The sequence below is a fragment of the Budorcas taxicolor genome, chromosome 3, assembly GCF_023091745.1.
Source record: "Budorcas taxicolor isolate Tak-1 chromosome 3, Takin1.1, whole genome shotgun sequence".
NCBI classification, from domain to species: Eukaryota; Metazoa; Chordata; class Mammalia; order Artiodactyla; family Bovidae; genus Budorcas; species Budorcas taxicolor.
Window position 1 is genome coordinate 29,819,770 of NC_068912.1, and position 16,332 is coordinate 29,836,101.

Below are 16,332 nucleotides of genomic sequence, written 5' to 3' on the forward strand. Positions count from 1 at the left end.
TTTAGCATCATTCCTTCCCTGGTGGCTCAGATGGTAAAGCGTCTGCCTGCAATACAGGAGACCCAGGTTCGATCCCTGGGTTGGGAAGATCTCCTGGAGAAGGAAATGGCAACTCACTCCAGTATTCCTGCTTGGAGAATCCCAGGGACAGAGGAGCCTGGCAGGCTACAGTCCATGGGGTCGCAAGGAGTCTGACTTCACTTCACTTCCAAAGAACTCTCAAGAGTCTTCTCCAACACAATTCAAAAGCATCAATTCTTGGGCACTCAGCTTTCTTTGCAGTCCAGCTCTCACATCCATACATGACCACTGGAAAAACCATAGCCTTGACTAGACAAACCTTAGTCGGCAAAGTAATGTCTCTGCTTTTGAATATGCTATCTAGGTTCGTCACAACTTCCCTTCCAAGGAGTAAGCGTCTTTTAATTTCATGGCTGCAGTCACCATCTGTAGTGATTTTGGAGCCCAGAAAAATAAAGTCTGACACTGTTTCCACTGTTTCCCCATCTATTTCCCATGAAGTGATGGGACCAGATTCCATGATCTTTGTTTTCTGAATGTTCAGCTTTAAGCCAACTTTCTGACTCTCCACTTTCACTTTCATCAAGAGGCTTTTTAGTTCCTCTTCACTTTCTGCCATAAGGGTGGGGTCATCTGCATATCTGAGGTTATTGATATTTCTCCCGGCAATCTTGATTCCAGCTGGTGCTTCCTCTAGCCCAGCATTTCTCATGATGTACTCTGCATATAAGTTAAATAAGCAGGGTGACAATATACAGCCTTGATATACTCCTTTTCCTATTTGGAACCAGTCTGTTGTTCCATGTCCAGTTCTAACTGTTGCTTCCTGACCTGCATACAGGTTTCTCAAGAGGCAGGTCAGGTGGTCTGGTATTCCCATCTCTTTCAGAATTTTCCACAGTTTCTTTTTGGCATAGTCAATAAAGCAGAAATAGATGTTTTTCTGGAACTCTCTTGCTTTTTCCATGATCCAGCGGATGTGGGCAATTTGATCTCTGGTTCCTCTGCCTTTTCTAAAACCAGCTTGAACACCTGGAAGTTCACGGTTCACGTATTGCTGAAGCCTGGCTTGGAGAATTTTGAGCATTACTTTACTAGCATGTGAGATGAGTGCAATTGTGTGGTAGTTTGAGCATTCTTTGGCATTGTCTTTCTTTGGGATTGAAAACGGACCTTTTCCAGTCCTGTGGCCACTGCTGAATTTTCCAAATTTGCTGGCATATTGAGTGCAGCACTTTCACAGAATTATCTTTCAGGATTTGAAATAGCTCAACTGGAATTCCATCACCTCCACTAGCTTTGTTCATAGTGATGCTTTCTAAGGCCCACTTGACTTCACATTCCAGGATGTCTGGCTCTAGGTGAGTGATCACACCACCATGATTATCTTGGTAATGAAGATCTTTTTTGTACAGTTCTGTGTATTCTTGCCACCTCTTCTTAATATCTTCTGCTTCTGTTAGGTCCATACCATTTCTGTCCTTTATCGAGCCCATCTTTGCATGAAATGTTCCCTTGGTTATCTCTAATTTTCTTAAAGAGATCTCTAGTCTTTCCCATTCTGTTGTTTTCCTCTATTTCTTTGCATTGATCCCTGAGGAAGGCTCTCTTATCTCTTCTTGTTATTCTTTGGAACTCTGCATTCAGATGCTTGTATCTTTCCTTTTCTCCTTTGCTTTTTGCTTCTCTTCTTTTCACAGCTATTTGTAAGGCCTCCCCAGACAGCCATTTTGCTTTTTTGCATTTCTTTTCCATGGGGATGGTCTTGATCCCTGTCTCCTGTACAATGCCATGAACCTCATTCCATAGTTCATCAGGCACTCTATCTATCAGATCTAGGCCCTTAAATCTATTTCTCACTTCCACTGTATAATCATAAGGGATTTGATTGAGGTCATACCTGAATGGTCTAGTGGTTTTCCCTGCTTTCTTCAATTTAAGACTGAATTTGGCAATATGGAGCTCATGATCTGAGCCACAGTCAGGTTCTGGTCTTTTTTTGCTGACTGTATAGAGCTTTTCCATCTTTGACTGCAAAGAATATAATCAATCTGATTTCGATGTTGACCATCTGGTGATGTCCATGTGTAGAGTCTTCTCTTGTGTTGTTGGAAAAGGGTGTTTGCTATGACCAGTGCGTTCTCTTGGCAAAACTCTATTAGCCTTTGCCCTGCTTCATTCCATATTGCAAGGCCAAATTTGCCTGTTACTCCAGGTGTTTCTTGACTTCCTACTTTTGCATTCCAGTCCCCTATAATGAAAAGGACACCTTTTCTGGGTGTTAGTTCTAAAAGGTCTTGGAGGTCTTCACAGAACTGTTCAACTTCAGCTTCTTCAGCATTACTTGTTGGGGCATAGACTTGGATTCCTGTCATATTGAATGGTTTGCCTTGGAAACGAACAGAGATCATTTCAGACTCTTTTGTTGACCATGATGGCTACTCCATTTCTCCTAAGGGATTCCTGCCTGCAGTAGTAGATATAATGGTCATCTGAGTTAAATTCACCCATTCCAGTCCATTTTAGTTTGCTGATTCCTAGAATGTCGACATTCACTCTTGCCATCTCCTGTTTGACCACTTCCAATTTGCCTTGATTCATGGACCTAACATCCAGGTTCCTATGCAATATTGCTCTTTACAGCATCAGATCTTGCTTCTATCACCAGTCACATCCACAGCTGGGTACTGTTTTTGCTTTGGCTCCATCCCTTCATTCTTTTTGGAGTTATTTCTCCACTGATCTCCAGGAGCTTATTGGGCAGCTACCGACCTGTGGAGTTCCTCTTTCAGTATCCTATCCTTTTGCCTTTTCATACTGTTCATGGGGTTCTCAAGGCAAGTGCTAATTACATAAAAATAAAAGGGAACAAATCCAGGTATCCAGATTTTAAAAATTACCAGCCATTCTTCCTAAGGCAATGTTATTTAATTAGAAAGCTAGGTAACATCAAAATTCTTGTCTATATCCCCATGGCTTAACTACATTATTATATATATGTATATATATAATATAACTACATTATTATAATAGCCTCTTACAAATTGTTAGGAACTGAGGAGACAAAATTTAGAAAGAAATGTTCACTATAGAAGCTCAGCTTTGTGTCCTAGGATGATGAAATAAAAAGAGGACGAAATTACAGATTAATAGTTTCCATGGAGCAAAATGTATATCTATTTTGGTCAACTGGAATACTACAGAAAGCAGTATTTACATACTGACCCACAAATGTGACTCTAAGTATTAGATTGCTACAGTAATTTAGGCTAAGCCACAGCAGTCAAGATAGTTTAAAACTAGCTTTTCCAGGGAAGCCTCAAGTGGAAACAAAGAATTAACAAAAGGCAACACTTTGGGAAGGCTCTCCCTGAGTCCTGAACTAAAAGGATTAAAGTTTTATTTTTGTTTTTGAACACAGCCCTTTAAATCAAAACAAAAAACCATGAAAGTATGGAAAGAAGAGTAAAACTATCTAATGATGAGGGTCTACTCTCCTCTAAGTACAGGCATCTTATAAAAGAGACGATGGTGAAACAAAAGAAGGCAAACCTGTAATAGAGGACTGCTGGGCAGAGACCAGCACATGGCTATGGCTGGCAAATCAACTGACAACTCTTTACCACTATTTGAGTTTAAATACTGAAAGGTAGTAAAGAATAACACACTATATAAACTATGGACCCCACTGCCTGGGTTCAAACTGTGGTTCTACCACTAACCAGTCATAAAAAAACTGGGCAGATGAGGGACTCATGATCAATTTTCTCATCTACAAACTGGGGATTAATGACATTACCCACTTCCAAAGGTTGGTTGTGAGGATGAATTAATACATGTAAAAGCACTTAGAACATTATCTGACATGCAGTAATACATATCAGTTTTCAACACTGTCATCACTGTATTCTAAAACTCCCTTTCCTTTGGAAATTTTAAAATTTGCTCTACCTAGCTCCTCAGGTTATTTAGGCTTCCTATATAGGAAAAAATTTTCTAAAGCTATACTTACCTAATTATACCAAAACCAGTTAAACCACTTTTCCCTTCTACCTCTTGTTTACATTTTTCTTTGCTAAAAGAACTAAAAGTTCTTCTGCCTCATCTCTTAAACATCATCTGAGAAGCAGGAGAAAACTTAAGAGTCCCACATCTGAAAACTGTTACAATGAAACTCACTTTGGAAAAGGTGATGGGGAAGGAGATGGCTATTTGCTAAGTAGAAGAATCACTCAACATATGATAACCCAGAGTACAGAATTTACTATGAAGCATATGCAAGAAGTAATTTGGTAAATTAGGCTAGATTTGCATTTACGGATCTTGAATCTGCTCCTCCGCTCTCCCTGCGGTTCCTCCCTGGTTTACATCGCTATCGCTCTCCTGTCCTCCCGGTAATCTCTCAGTCTCCCCTAGCCCCTCTTTGAAGCCTTCTGCTTGCTCCGACTCTGTCAGAAACCAAACAAACAAGAGGGTCATAGTCAATAAGTAACTGAAGTAAGAAGATAAAAATGCGTTAGCTTCTATGTGAACTGCTGTGAGTAGCCTGAATTCAGGTTTATTCCCAGAGGACACAGGCACTGACTTTCTAATGGGAAAGTCCAAATGTTGTCAGAATATATCCTTAAAATAATTTAACTTTTAAAATTATTTTTTAAATGGTTCATGAGATCAATGAACACTGAACCACAGTGAGAAAATGAGGAAGGACAGAAATGTGAAAATCAAAATCTTTTTCTAACACATTGGGTGAGAGCTCCCTTCTTCAGCTACTCTGTTCCTGTTGATAGGCGTTTGTAGGAACAATATAATTTATAAGCTGAAGCAGATAATCTTAATAATGCCTTCCCCACCCAAATACCTCAGCTTGTAGAATTTTTCAGTTCAATAATGATCTTTATTTCTGAATATAACAAGAGATTTCTATATTCTTAAACAAGAGTTTTACATTTTTGAATGAAATTACTTTTTCACTTGGAATACTAATTTTATTTTTATAATGGATTGATAGAGGAAATACGATTCAGTATACAGCAGTTCTGTTTCAAACAATTTTTTTCAAGATGTATATACTCTGCACATTGAGAAATACATGTTTATGCCAGATACAGGACATTGATACAAGGTCTCAATGTACAAGAAAACTGGTATCGGGCAATTCAAATAAGGAAACAGTAATTGAACTCCTATGTGTCAGAGAGTATCATAATTAGACATGTAACCAGTATAAAAAAGGTCAGCCTTCAGTTATCTTCGTATCAGAGACTGAGTTTAAATCTGTCAAAGATCAAAACTAAGCAACTAGATACCTAATGAGGAGCTGCCTAAAGCAGGTAGGTCTGATATAGATAATACGAGAGTTTCCCCACTTACTTTGAAAAGCAGGTGGACATACTATAAATGTTTGCTGGAATGGATCTGTCTGAGTGCAAATCTGGGTAGCTCCAGGCTGCAAGGAAACACCCTGCTGGGCGACACCAGGAACGGGTGCTGCAGATGATGGGTACAAAGCTGACTGGTAGTTTAGCAGGGAGACATCGGAATTAGCCAGAGAAAGAGTAGCAGCTGCTGCAGTAGAACTGGAAGCTAGAACACTGGCCTAAAAATAAAAGGATTACAATTGGTATAGACATTCTCACATACACAGAATCTATCCAGAAAACGAGGAACAAAGTTTTAAAATGTAATGCTAACTGTCTTTGAAATAACTCTCTGCTTAAGAAATTCTTCCTATCTCTAAACTTAAGGTCAATTATAAAATTGGAAAATAAAAAAACCAAGAATAAAAAACAGTTCTGCTCTAGTTGAAGATATATGAATAAATCCCTACCTCTTCCTTCTTTGTAAAAAGCTACTGGATATGAGATCCCACAGAATTTCATATGCTCTTCCATTTAAAAGGTAGCACTAGCTAAGAAATTAGGAAACAATGTCTTCAGAAACAAACTTAAAAGTAAATGTCACTGTTTGGCAAACAAATGCAAAACCACTCTTAATTAATGGAATTCATAGACACAAAGAGTCGATCAGTGGTTGGTGGGCAGGACAAGATTTCAGTTTATCAGATAAGTTAATTCTGAGGATCTAATATACAGCATAAAAAAAATTACTGAAAACACCGTTTTATACATGTAATGAGATCTAACAAAGAGAGAGTCATTTGTCTGAAGTCAGTACATGAACAGCAATAATAACTAAAGAAGCCAGGTTCCACTTATTTGACTATGCTAAGACTATGTTAGCACATAACCAGCAGTATTATCAGTCTGAAACTTCTTATGAAGCAACCATCAAAGCAAAGACTGGTTTCTTTACTTCACCCTATACTCTTACTAGGTTTTATCCCACTTAGGTTCTGAGTTTCCAAAATCATTTACTGAATACCTGATTGTGCACTGTATTGAGCTGGTTGCTGAAGCTCATAGTTAGATTTGTGCTTGTATTTGGAGCAACATGCGTGGTGAAGGGACTCTTAATCTGACTCACTGTATCATACATGTGGACCCTCCGTTTGCAGATCTCCATGTTCTGGAAACAAGACTTAACACTGAAAAGGAGATTAAAAAGTCAATGAAATAAATCTGTGATTTAAGAAGATAGCAAATAACTCAAGATAAATACGATCAATGTTTTTCCCTCCTGAGTACTTTCAGAGAAAATGAACCAAGCATCTTTCAGAGAAAATGAATCAAGCATTTTTATAACCATAAAGAGGAAAAACACACATCTAATTTTTAATCTCATGACTTTTCAATGAGAAGAAAAACCATCATTGAGCCAAATATGCAAGTACCAAAGCCCACTGCTCATGTGATACTTCCATTTAGCTGTAAGATAAAAACAGAGAACCTGTTGAGTGTAAGTCAACAGACAACTACATCATGGCAAAATGCCCCAGACCATACTATACTCACTGATTGCTATGTGGAAAATCCAGAAGGTGAGTCATTGTCACAAACTGGTGGTTAAGAGTTTTCAGAGGAGTAATTCTCTTATCTGCATCAATTGTTAGCATTTTCTTTAACAGATCAATATATTCTCTTCGATCTGCCTTCTCTGCCAACATATCTGTTCCCTCTAAGTCTGTAGACATGTTCACCTTCCAAGGAAAATTTAGAAATATTACAGTTCATCACTTAACCTTTAACGCTGACATTTAACATCTGTATTGTATATATATATTTATACATATATAATAATATGTATGCTTTATGTGTGTGTGTGTGTGTGTGTGTGTGTGTGTGTGTGTGTGTTAGTCGCTCAGTTGTGTCCAACTCTTTGCGACCCCACAGACTGTAGCCCACCAGGCTTCTCTGTCCATGGAATTCTCCAGGCAAGAATACTGGAGTGGATTGCCATTCCCTTCTCCAGAAGAACTTCCCAACCCAGGAATCAAACCCTGGTTTCCTGCATGGCAGGCAGATTCTTTACCAATGTATGCTTTATAGATAAATACAAATATATGTGTAGAGATAGATAGATACATAGATCTCAAGAGAAACACCTGATGAAATTTTTTCACAAATGGAAGCTCTTATACTAAAATATTCAATTTGGTATAGTTCATTGGTAGAATAAAGATGCATAAACTCTTTTCATTCAAAATCTGTATAAAAGAGGTTAAACAAAAATGACTGTTATTACTTAAATACAAGTTTCTATTGCTCAAAAGATAAAATGAGACAGTATGTGATTAAACAAGAGTTTGGAATAAAAGCCCTAAATAAATGCAGCTTTTATGCAGGAGCTATTTATTCAGTAGAGAAAATGGACAAGAAAGAAACCTTCATAAATAGTATTTCAAAATTCTGACATGCATCAAGACTAGTTAAGCAAAAGCAAAGGAGAAATAATTCTAAAAATATCCTTCGCTAGGATTCAATCATTCTTTTAATACATGGAAGAATATTAATGTGTTTAGGTAAAAAATGAAAAAAAAAACACTGAATCTATCTTTAATATAACTAATGGAAGTGTATCTCTGATTAAGGAGATACACAAATGTCTGACTTTCTGAAACATTCCATACTCACCTGAGCCATATCATCTAAACAATTAAAAATGTACTTTCGAGCTTCTTTTGACTTGATCCCGGTTTCCAATTCATGTTCTTCAGGTGTCTACAAAATATAGTTTTTAAAAAATTCCATCCGTATGATATTTCCACATTTTATTCTAAATTAAAGCCAGATTACAAAGAAACAAGTATCATCATCTTCCCAACCGGAGGTCACAAACATGAAAGTAATTTACAACCAGGAAGTCTTCCAGTAGAGATGGGACCTTGATACCTGGCCTCCCTTTCAACAGTGATAAAATAAATGTGCAACCAATGAGGTAGCACAGTTCCTGAAGAATGCCAATTAAGGACAGACATAGCCATTTTTCTCTAAACGCTACTTTCAAATGAAACATTTCAAATGCTACCTATTCAAAAGGTTCAGAAACAGAGAGTACTACTGGACTAATTAAATTACTCACATTTCAATGTTTTCAAGAAAATAGGTAAGGTCTTAATATGGGCGGTTATAAAATTATGCTGTGTATCATATTTACTGAGAATTCACTAAAAAAAGATAACCACTACTCTAGTTCTTCCTATCACTCAATGATAAGTGAGCACTACTCTCCATACCCTCTTCTTAGCTGCTGATTCAAATATATAAAACAATCTCAGCTAACTGTACTGGAATTTAATGTTTTTGTTTTTTTTTTTAACCTGAGGATAAGGCATATGAGTACAATGAAATAATTTCTCCAAGTATTTCCTCCTGCAAATATACATTCTCACTGCCCACCGTCCTTCACCTCAATTTAATAACTAAACTTTGAATTCAAATTGAGATTAAGGAGTACAGGAATGAGTAGTATAGAACAATAAAAGTCAGACCTTAAGTCTCCATAGCGGGTACCCCAGATTAGGATCTCTGTTGAAAAACCTAGTAGTTTTTGTTCCGGCACTGAGAAGATATTCAGCTGGCAGGCCTTGTGTTTGTGAAATGTAACGAATCTGAAATGTCAAAATCATCAAAACATTGATTTGGAGTGAAAAGGGAAATTATTGAAAACTTTCACACTAAAATATTATTAGCTCTAGTCAAAAAAAAAAAAGAGAGGTACCACAAAGAAATTAACTATTTGATCAATACAAATGAAATTTATCTGTAAATACATATATTATTCCCAAATATTTATTCAGTAACTTTCTTGTCACTATACCTGTTATTTACAAGGAAAACTCAGTTTTGAAAATTTTCTGTGTGACCTTTATTGGTTTCCTATAGACTTCTGATACAGAGCTCCAAAAAAAGAGATTTCTAGGACAGAACAAAGTTTTCAACAAACTATTTTATGGATTACCAAGGTTATGTTTGTTGATACATTATCAGCTTCAAAAGATCAGGAAAAAATTTCCGTAAGTCTCTTTCTTCCTTAGCTACCTCTAGCTCTAACTCCAGCTCCAGTCAATAGTCCCTAGTCAACTGTCCCTACTCTACACTGCCCCAGAGCTTCTCTCTCATACCGTAAAATTAAGCACTTAATTGTTTCTCTATTCCCGTATCAATAAAGGGCAGGCACTATGCTCATTCATTCACTATTTATTGAACAACTACTTTGAACTAGCCTAGCAGTTCTCAAAGTGTGGTCTGGGGAACACTGCCACTAAGCTGCTGCTAAGTCACTTCAGTCGTGTCCGATTCTGTGCGACCCCATAGACGGCCTCCTACCAGGCTCCCCTGTCCCTGGGATTCTCCAGGCAAGAACACTGGAGTGGGTTGCCATTTCCTTCTCCAATGCATAAAAGTAAAAAGTGAAAGTGAAGTCGCTCAGTCAGGTCCGACTCTCAGCGACCCCATGGACTGCAGCCTACCAGGCTCCTCCGCGCATGGGATTTTCCAGGCAAGAGTACTGGAGTGGGGTGCCACTGCCTTCTCCGGGGGAACACTGAGGGGTCCCCAATATCTATTTAGGAATCTATGAAATATAAACTATTTTCATAATAGTACTAAGAAGTTATTTGTCTTTTTCATTTCTTTCTCACGGGTATACAGTAGAGAGTTCCAGAAGTGATGTGTGATGATCTAATTGCTCCAATGGCTAACGAGACATGTGCTTGTATATTCTTGTGTTTTAAAAGTTTCCCAGTTTTATTGTCCACATCTGTCTCTACTTTCACAATTCTCTCTATCCCACAAGGCAATCTGCTCCTTTCCCATGCGGCTCAGCTGGTAAAGAATCTACCTGCAATGTGGGAGATCTGGGTTTGATCCTTGGGTTGGGAAGATCCCCTGGAGAAGGGAAAGGCTACCCACTCCAATATTCTGGCCTGGAGAATTCCATGAACTATATATAGTCCATGGGGTTGCAAAGAGTCGGACACGCCTGAGCAACTTTCACATAACCAATTGAAAGGAAAATAATAGGTGTTTTTTTTTTTTTACATTCCCCCCACCCCTCAGATATGCAGATGACCCCACCCTTACGGCAGAAAGTGAAGAAGAACTAAAGAGCCTCTTGATGAAAGTGAAAGAGGAGTGAAAATGTTGGCTTAAAGCTCAACATTCAGAAAACTAAGATGGCATCTGGTCCCATCACTTCATGGCAAATAGATGGAGAAACAGTGGAAACAGTGGCTGACTTTATTTTTCTGGGCTCCAAAATCACTGCAGATGGTGACTGCAGTCATGAAATTAAAAGACGCTTACTCCTTGGAAGGAAAGTTATGACCAACCTAGACAGCATATTAAAAAGCAGAGACATTACTTTGTCAACAAAGGTCTGTCTAGTCAAGGCTATGGTTTTTCCAGTGGTCATGTATGGATGTGAGAGTTGGACTATAAAGAAAGCTGAGCACAGAAAAATTGATGCTTTTGAACTGTACTGTTTGCGAAGACTCTTGAGAGTTCCTTGGACTGTGAGGAGATCCAACCAGTCTATCCTAAAGGAGATCAGTCCTGGGTGTTCACTGCAAGGACTGATGTTGAAGCTGACACTCCAATACTTTAGCCATCTGATGTGAAGAGCTGACTCATTGGAAAAGACCCTGATGCTGGGAAAGATTGAGGGCAGGAGGAGAAGGGAATGACAGAGGATGAGATGGTTGGATGGCATCACCGACTCAATGGAAATAGGTGTGGGTGGACTCCGGTAGTTGGTGATGGACAGGGAGGCCTGGCATGCTGTGGTTCGTGGGGTCGCAAAGAGTCGGACATGACTGAGTGACTGAATTGAACTGAACTGAACACCTCTAGGAGCTTCCCACTTGGTGCTACAGATAGAGAATACATCGGCCAACAGAGGAGACACAAGAAACAAGGGTTCGATCCTGGGTCAAGAAGATTCCCTGAAACAGGAAAATGCCAACCCACTCCATTATTCTTCCCTGGAGAATCTCATGGACAGAGGAGCCTGGTGGGCTACAGTCCACAGGGCAGAAAAGAGTCAGACAACTGAGTGACCGAGCACACGTACTCCATATGAGGATGGCTGTATTTAATGATGAAATCAGAAACTTGTAAGCAAGTTTCTCATCTCTCCGCCCCAAAAACTTCAGTTTTAATCATTAACGCAATGTCTATTTATAGACATAAGCTATATAAACAGAGCTGTTTGGGGTCCTCAACAATTTTTTAAGAGAATAAAGCAGAGGTCAGTCTACAGGCCAAACCTGGCCTGCTAGCTATCACAAGACAATTTTAGACAACAGCAGGATATTACCCTGAGTCTGTAGGACATACTTAACTGGAAGCCGCAATAAAGCATTAGCAAAATAGAAAGAAAATTTTTTAAATTGTGAATAGGAACACTTTAAATGTGAACTTCTTTTGCATACACAAAGGACAAAATTTGTTCAATTAAATACTATGCAGACATTTTAAATGATAGAAGTATATTTATTGACATTGTAAGAAAGATATTTCATAATATCCTAAATGAAAAAGCAGATTACAAATTAAATATAACCTCACTTAAATTACACTTCCCTGATTCTAAGAGGTACGTTTTTTCACATTAACATCTTTGCAATTAGGATATGTGTTAACAACTTACAGCCACGATAAATCATGGTTTAATTGCAAGCATTCTTTCTTAGAGGTACAGAAAAGTAGTGCGTCTCTCAACAAATGGTGTCTTAGATTTGACAACAGTGTGTATGTTCCTCTATATCCGTTTATATTTGAAACATAACTATATGCAGCGCATATTCATTCATTCATTCTTTCTTTCAGTAAGTACTTATTGAGCCAGACAATGATTTTTAAAACAAACATGACTCCTGCTCTCATAGACCTTGCAGTCAAGTGAAGGAAACAGACACTGAATGTATAATTCAAACTGAACAAGTATCCTGAAAAAAATAAATACGCTTCTACAAAAGGAACCTGACCAAGATGGAGGACTGGTGAGGAAAAGGTCCTTGAAGACGTGACACTTTAGCTAATAAATGAGTAGGGACTGACTAAATGAAATAAATGAGTGGTGGAGAAGCTTTCCCAACTAAGAGAACAGTACGCATGAGGGCCTGTGCTAGAAGGAAACACTCTTAACCAGTGCTGAAATAATGCCAGTGGGTCTAGAGCAAGAAAAGCAAGAAGTGGTGTGAGAGCAAATCTAGAAAGGGAGAGAAGAAGGGGAGGAACAACCCACGTAGGGGCTCACAGGCCATATTAAGAATTTAGCCCTTTAATCTAAGTGACAGGAAACCACTAAAAGAGGAGAGGAGTGGGATCATCAAATTGGTGTTCTGAAAAAAATCGCTCTGGAAAAAAGACTGGAGGGAGGCCAGAGTAGATACAGGGAGGTTGTCTAGTAGCCCATGTAAGTGATGGAGACAGACTGGACTAGCGTAATAGCAGCAGGAAAAAATGAGTATACTCAAGAGGCATTAGGACACAGATGGTCAGGTGATGCATGCGTGTGCACATGCACACACACACACTGCAAAATGACACTTTCCTTCAGAGAATTTATCTCAATTGTCCTACTTAATTATTTGTATAATTACTAATGTCTATTTCCCATCACCAATATATAGGCTCCATGAGGGTAAGGATAATGTTTTATTCAGTGCTGTATCCCACATCATCAGAGCACCTGTGATACAAAGTAGGTATTCAATAAATATATAAAGAAAATTGACAATTAAATGTGTAAATAAATATAAAATATACCAAAATGTAACAGGTTACCTTGGAGGAGTAGAACTACTAAAGCATGAAATTTTTGTCTCCTGGCTCACTGCATCTTTTCTAGTTTTTCTACAATGATACACTTACAAAATTAAAACATTAAAAAATTTTAATAACTGTTAAAGTAGAATGGGAACTATCATACAGATACTGCTTTTCACATAGCTTAAAATAAAGCAACAAAAGCCCCACCTTTATGTAAACAGAAAGTGTTACTGTCATTTGTTACTTTAAACAATTGAAATGTTTCCAACAAAGTTGATGCTATTAACTAATACCTGGAGAGGATACACACATTTGACTTTAAGATTCACAAACATTTGCTGTAAAATCTCAACTTTAGCATTTCCAAAAACGCCACAGCTGATATCATACTTAACAATGAAAGACTGCTTTCCCCTTAAAATCAGGAACAAGACAAGAAAACCAGCTCTTGCTATTTCTATTCAACACTGTACTAGTGTGGTTCAGTGCAAAGCAGTTAAGCAAGGAGAAGAAAGGAATCCAGACTGGAAAATAAAATGGAAAATTTATTTGTAGATGACACGAATGAACAACTGAAAATAAAATTAATAATTCTATTCACTACAGCACCAAAAAAAGAACACTTAGAAGTAAATTTAACAAAAGAAGTAAAAAAAACTTGAACTCTGAAAATTACAGAACACTGCTAAAGAAAACCTAAATAAACCTGATCATGTTTATGGATCAGAAGCCAGTATTGTTAAGATGGGATACTTCCAAAAGTCATCTTCAGATTCAAGCAATCCCTTTAAAAAATAAATTAATACCTTTCTTGGGACGAAAACAGAAAAATCCACCCTAAAATTCCTACTGAATTTCAAGGGACCCTGAATAAGCCAGATCAATCTTAAAACAAACAGTTAGAGGATTCACTCATAGCTCAGTCAGTAAAGAATCTGCCTGCAATGTAGGATACCCAGGTTCAATTCCTGGGTCGTGAAGATACCCTGGAGAAGGAAATGGCAACTCACTCCAGTATTCTCGCCTGGAAAATCCCATGGACAGAGGAGCCTGGCAGGCTACAGTCTATGGGACTGCAAGAGTTGGACACGACTTAGCGACTCAATCACCACCACCTGAGGACTCACAATTACTGTTTTAAAAACTGACTGCCACCAGACAGAGAAAGACAAATACAAATGGTGTCACTTATATGTGGAATCTAAAATATGACACATAGGAGCTTATTTACAAAGCAGAAATAGACTCAATGACACAGAAAACAAACGTATGGTTACCAAAGGGGAAAAGGGATGAGAGGGATGAATTAGGAGTTTGGGATTAACAGATATCCCGTACAGGGAACTATATCTATTATCTTGCAATAACCTAGAATGAAAAGAATGTGAAAAAAAAGTACACACACACACACACACACAGGAATCACTCTGCTGTACACTTGAAACTAACACAACATTGTAAATCAACTATACTTCAATTTAAACAAAAAGAAAGAAAGAAAGCTGACTACCAAACTATAGTAATCAAAATGGCATGGTACTGGCATAAAGACAAATATAGGATATAGGTCAATGGAAAAGAACCAACAATTCAGAAATAAATCATTACATTTATTTATGGTCAACTGATTTTTGACAAGAATGCCCAGACAATTCTTGGAGAAAGATGTCTTTTAGAAAACAGTATCGAGATAACAGAAAACCCACATGCAAAAAATTGAAACTGGATACTTTCCTCACCCAATATTTAAAACTTAATAAAATGACTCAAAAACCTAAATGTATGAGCTAAAACTATAAAACTATTTGAAGAAAACATAGGAAAAAAGCTTAATTTGTTTTGCCAGTGATTTCTTAGATATGATACCACAAGTATAAGCAACAAAAGGAAAAACTGACTTCATCAAAATTTAAAACTTTTGGGTAAACACTATCAACTGAGTGAAAAGACAGCCACCTGGAATAGTAGAGTATTTGGAAATCATTTATTTGATAAGGGATTAATAATAAGAATACAGAAAGAACTCCCGTAGCTCAATAACAACAAAAATTCAAAAATGGGCAGTGGACTTGAATAGGCTTCTCCAAAGAAGATATACAGATGCCCAATAAGCACATAAAACAATGCTCATCACCACTAATCATTAGAGAAATACAAATCAAAACCCCAAAGAGATATCACAACATACCCATAAGAATAGCTATTATTTTTAAAAAAAAGAAAGCAAATAACCAGCCTTGGCAATGATGAAAGATGTAGGGAAACTGGAACTCTTGTACATTGCTGGTAGGAATGTAAAATGGTGTAACCACTGTGGAAAGAAGCTTGTTGGTTCCTCAAAAACTTAAACATAGAATTACCATATGACATTACCATATGACCCAGCAATTCTATTGGGTTGGCCAAAAAGTTCTGTAAGATGTTACAGAAAAACTTGAATGAACTTGTTAGCCAACCAATACTTTTAGCTCTACACCCAAAAAAAGTCAAAGTGTTAGTCACTCAGTTGTGCCCAACTCTTTGCAACCCCATGGACTGTAGCCCACCAGGCTCCTCTGTCCATGGAATTCTCCAGGCAAGAGTACTGGAGCGTGTTGCCATTCCCTTCTCCAGGGATCGAACCTGGGTCTTCTGCATTATAGGCAGATTCTTTATTGCTGAGCCACCAGGGAAGCACCTTTAACACCCAAAGGAATTGAAAACAGGGACTTAAACATTTTGTTTAAGGCAGGAGAAGGGGATGACAGTCTTCCCTGGTGGCTCAGATGGTAAAGCGTCTGCCTGCAATGTGGGAGACCCGGGTTCGATCCCTGGGTTGGGAAGATCTCCTGGAGAAGGAAACGGCAACCTACTCCAGTACTCTTGCCTGGAAAATCCCACGGACGGAGGAGCCTGGCAGGCTACAGTCCATGGTTTTGCAAAGAGTCGGACACGACTGAGCGACTTCACTTATTGCTGAGCCACCAGGGAAGCACCTTTAATACCCAAAGGAATTGAAAACAGGGACTTAAACATTTTGTTTAAGGCAGGAGAAGGGGACGACAGAGGATGAGATGACTGGTTGGATGGCATCACCGACTTGATGGACATAAGTTTGAGCAAGCTCTGGGAGTTGGTGATAGACAGGGAAGCCAGG

General features: G+C 38.3%; 1 protein-coding gene across 3 annotated transcripts in view; it reads right to left on the reverse strand.

Annotated features, from left to right (window-relative positions):
- HIPK1 (homeodomain interacting protein kinase 1) overlaps positions 1 to 16,332 on the reverse strand; it is a 55,934-nt gene that overhangs the window by 16,459 nt on the left and 23,143 nt on the right. For all 3 annotated transcript variants that reach the window (XM_052638171.1, XM_052638170.1, XM_052638169.1), the window contains exons 4-8: positions 8,912 to 9,031; positions 8,055 to 8,141; positions 6,936 to 7,120; positions 6,406 to 6,568; positions 5,395 to 5,620 (exon numbers count right to left, since the gene is read on the reverse strand). In XM_052638171.1, coding sequence (XP_052494131.1) covers positions 5,395 to 5,620; positions 6,406 to 6,568; positions 6,936 to 7,120; positions 8,055 to 8,141; positions 8,912 to 9,031 — 781 coding nt within the window. The remainder of the gene's footprint in view (positions 1 to 5,394; positions 5,621 to 6,405; positions 6,569 to 6,935; positions 7,121 to 8,054; positions 8,142 to 8,911; positions 9,032 to 16,332) is intronic.